We start from the raw sequence: 4,352 nt of genomic DNA on the forward strand, positions 1-4,352 counted from the left end.
AAAAAAAAAAAAAAAAAAGAACTGGGCATGGGCTACAGAGGGCACGGGTGACGTAAGAGGTGGTGAGAAAAGAAAAGAGGTTGGGGGATGGGGGTGAGGAAGGGAAGGAAAGGGAAGAGCAGGAAAAGAAGAGAAAAGGAGGTTTCCCTTTCTCAGACCCCACCCGCTTCCCTCAGGGCCCACTTGCAGCGAGGAGGTGACAGCTTGTCACTCAGGGCCCTGTCTCAACGGTGGTTCCTGTAGCCCCAGCCCTGGGGGCTACTCCTGCACCTGCCCTCTGAGCCACACCGGGCTCCGCTGCCAGACCAGCATTGACCACTGTGCCTCTGGTGAGTGCCCACCATGCGCTGGGTCTGGGCCACAGGAGGATGGAGAAACTGGTCAGGGTATGTTTGTACCACATTTAAAAAAGAATTAACTGGACACAGTGAGCCGTTGTTTGGGTGGGGAAGTTGCGAGGGGCGGGGGGGTGCCCCGTGTGTGGTGTGACTGAGGCCACAGGCCAGGTTACAGGCAAGGAACCCAACCCCTCACAGCCTCCTCTCTCCAGCACCGTGCCTCAATGGGGGCACCTGTGTGAACAGGCCCAGCACCTACTCCTGCCTCTGCACCACGGGCTTCCAGGGCCCACGCTGCGAGGGAAGGATCCGTCCCAGCTGTGCGGACAGGTGAGCAGGGCACAGAGACCCCTGGAGGGAGGGAGGGAGGGAGGGAGCCCTCGCCACCCTTCCTCTCCATCTCCTCTGGGGCGCCATGCTGCCTCTCATCCCACATCCCACATCCTTTCACTCTGCCTTCCCTCCTACTTTCCCATCTCCCCAGTGGTTGCCTGCCACCACATCACACACTCCCTCCCCTTGTTGCCCTGGCCTTCCTCCTACTGTGCCCCCTCTCTTTCTTATCCAGCCCCTGTAGGAACAGGGCAACCTGCCAAGACGGCCCTCAGGGTCCCCGCTGCCTCTGTCCCCCTGGCTACACAGGAGGCAGCTGCCAGGTGAGGGGCACTGAGCCAGGTGTGCTGAGGAGGGAGGGGCAGGAGAGCTCTAGTAAGAGGGCCTCGGGTATTAAAAGGTGGCAGCAGGGAAGCTTAGGAGAGGTATCCACGTGAAAGGAGGTGTGGAAGTCTACGAGTTGAGGTCTAACTTGAGATCTGTATGGTTCACTGAAAGGATTTCTGATCCCAGCGACTGTTCTGGGATGTGGGTATCCAAGGAATCCAGGGAGGGTGACCTAGTCCCAGACCATTCAGGAGAGAGTTTTCAGGGTAAGGGATTTTGAGACACTGGCAGGGGACAATCTCTAGGCCTGGGAACCTGGTGTTCTTTCCTGCCTCACGCTCCCTCCTAACCCTCAGACGCTGATCGACTCATGTGCTCAGAAGCCCTGTCCACACAATTCCCACTGCCTCCAGACTGGGCCCTCCTTCCAGTGCCTGTGCCTCCAGGGATGGACTGGGCCTCTCTGCAACCTACCGCTGTCCTCCTGCCAGAAGGCTGCTCTGAGCCAAGGTACTGACCCAAGGACTGACTATGGGGCAGACGAAGAGCAAAAGAGTGTCCTCCTCTACCCCACCCCTAAGGACATCCACACACAGCATTTGGACAAACAGTGGACCAAGAGTCAAAGCAACACAGACAACCAGTTATCGATGCTGCAGCTCAACACCCAGGACAGCCTAACACAACTCAACTCCTAGCATCACGTTCAACACAACACAAGCAACACCACCCAGCCCAGTCAACCAGACTCCAGTTTAACACAACCACCAGGGACATAACCCAGTGATCCAGTGTGGAACAACTCAGCACTGTCTTTACCATCATAACTCAGCTAGAGTGAACCACGCTTAACCAACTACACTGAACACGCTCGCCATGCCCCACTCACTTGGATGTTATGCCAACCCCCGGGTAAAATTATTTCTTGTTCAAATAAGTTTTGTTATGAGAAGAACTTAGGAAAGAGACCGTTGTGAGGTTAGGGGATGGCTGATGGGAATCACTGTGAGAGAACATCAGAGGATGCAAAACCCAGGGGATGGACTTAGACCATTAGTTAAGCCACTTCAGGTGTCCCCACCTGAAGTTTCTCTTGAGTTCTTTCTTGCTTGAGACATTTAAAGCCAAGAATATAGTTGCTTATAATGCCCTAATAAGCCAAAGAAGAGGTATTTCTCTCCATTCTGACAAAACAGGCAGGAGGAGGAACTTGATTTTTTTTTTTTTTTAAGTTGGGGTATAGTTGATTTACAATGTTGTGTTAGTTTCAGGTGTACAGCAAAGTAAATCAGTTATACATATACATATATCCACTCTTTTTTAGATTCTTTTCCCGTATAGGCCATTACAGAGTATTGAGTAGAGCTCCCTGTGCTATACAATAGGTCCTTATTAGTTATCGATTTTTTAAAATTAATTAATTTATTTATTATTTACTTTTGGGTGCATTGAGTCTTTGTTGCTGCGCGCAGGCGTTCTCTAGTTGCTGCGAGCAGGGGCTGCTCTTTGTTTCGGTGCACGGGCTTCTCATTGTGGTGGCTTCTCTTGTTGTGGACCACGGGATCTAGGCGCGCGGGCTTCAGTAGTTGTGGCACGTGGGCTTCCGTAGTTGTGGCACGCGGGCTCAGTAATTGTGGCTCGTGGGCTCTAGAGTGCAGGCTCCGCAATTGCGGCCCACAGGCTTAGTTGCTCCATGGCATGAGGGATCTTCCCGGACCAGGGCTCGAACCCGTGTCCCCTGCACTGGCAGGCGGATTCTTAACCACTGTGCCACCAGGGAAGCCCTAGTTATCTATTTTATATAGAGTAGTGTGTATATGTCAGTCCCAGTCTCCCAGTTTATCCCTCCCCCACTTACCCCCTGATAACCATAAGTTTGTCTTCTACATCTGTAAATCTATTTCCATTTTGTAGATAAGTTCATTTGTACCCTTTTCTTTACATTCCACATATAAGCAATATCATACGATATTTGTTTTGCTCTGTCTGACTTACTTCACTCAGTATGACAATCTCTAGGTCCATCCATGTCGGGAACTTGATGTTTTAATCTCTTCAGGGTCAAGAGTTACTGACTCCTCAGGCTCCGAGTGGCCTCCACCCACCCCAGGAATGTCAGTGGCCCCTCCATGGACCTCTCCGCTCATTGTCTGGAGCCCCTGAGCATCCTTCCACCCCACCTAGCTTTATCAATCCCTGTGTGTCTCTCTTCCCAGGCACAGAAGTCTCTTCCCTGTGCCAGAATGGAGGCATCTGCATTGACAGCGGCCCCTCCCATTTCTGCCACTGTCCCCCTGGATTCCAAGGCAGTATATGCCAGGAGAGGGTGAATCCCTGTGAGTCCAGGCCCTGCCAGCACGGGGCCACCTGCATGGCCCAACCTAATGGTTATTTCTGCCAGGTGAGAGGGTCTAGAGGAGGTGGGGGAAGACAAATTTGGGCTGGATGTGGGAAACAGCAGTCATGGGGCAGAAAGGGGAGGGGGAGAGGGCATTTTCTTTTCATTCACCCCACACATCCAACCAACCACCAAGTCAGGTTAATTTTACCTCCTAAATATTTCTCAACTCTGTCCTTGCCCCTTCACCCTCATCCCACTGCCTTAGTCCAGGGTTTCGTTGCATTCCGCCCGGACGCCTGCATCAGCCTCCTAAGTATCACCCCTGCCTCCACACTTGTCCTCCTAAAGGTTCGGCCTCTACTCCACCACTAGGGTGCTCCGTTGAAAATATTAAGCTGGCCTGTCACTCTCCTGCTTAAAACCCTTCAGTGGCTGCCCACCTCTTTCGCAGTGAAGTCCCAAGCCCGGCACGACCCAGCCCTGCCTGCCTCTCAGGCCTCATCTCTCCCCGCCAACCCCTAACCCTGCTCCAGCAACACAAAACTGCAGCTGACTTCCCTACACCCCAGACCGGCTCTCTGGGGGCTTTCCTCACCCCTCTTCCACTGGATGGTGCCCAGGAGGCGTCTGCCTCGGGGGAATGTCCCTAACTTCTCTCCAGACTGGGTCAGGGCCTTACCTTGGTGGTTCAGGTCACTGAGCAGGACGGGAAGGCAAAGCTGGGACTCAAGTCCAAGCAGCCTGATCCCTGTACTCACAAACACGAGTCTGGATAGAAGGCATGATCCTTTAACCACCCTCCTTCTTTAACTTTTTTTTTTTTTTGCGGTACGCGGGCCTCTCACTGTTGTGGCCTCTCCCGTTGCGGAGCACAGGCTCCAGACGCGCAGGCTCAGCGGCCATGGCTCACGGGCCCAGCCGCTCCGCGGCATGTGGGATCTTCCCGGACCGGGGCACGAACCCGTGTCCCCTGCATCGGCAGGGGGGGGCCCCACCACCGCGCCACCAGGGAA

The 4,352-nt window shown here is 53.8% G+C and overlaps 1 protein-coding gene across 3 annotated transcripts in view; it reads left to right on the top strand.

Moving 5' to 3' along the window:
- NOTCH4 (notch receptor 4) overlaps window positions 1-4,352 on the top strand; it is a 24,397-nt gene that overhangs the window by 10,834 nt on the left and 9,211 nt on the right. For all 3 annotated transcript variants that reach the window (XM_024738627.1, XM_024738629.1, XM_024738630.1), the window contains 5 exons: window positions 177-329; window positions 551-668; window positions 907-994; window positions 1,355-1,508; window positions 3,215-3,399. In XM_024738627.1, coding sequence (XP_024594395.1) covers window positions 177-329; window positions 551-668; window positions 907-994; window positions 1,355-1,508; window positions 3,215-3,399 — 698 coding nt within the window. The remainder of the gene's footprint in view (window positions 1-176; window positions 330-550; window positions 669-906; window positions 995-1,354; window positions 1,509-3,214; window positions 3,400-4,352) is intronic.

This window comes from Neophocaena asiaeorientalis, unplaced genomic scaffold (genome assembly GCF_003031525.2).
Source record: "Neophocaena asiaeorientalis asiaeorientalis breed wild unplaced genomic scaffold, Neophocaena_asiaeorientalis_V1.1 scaffold282, whole genome shotgun sequence".
Taxonomy (NCBI): domain Eukaryota; kingdom Metazoa; phylum Chordata; class Mammalia; order Artiodactyla; family Phocoenidae; genus Neophocaena; species Neophocaena asiaeorientalis.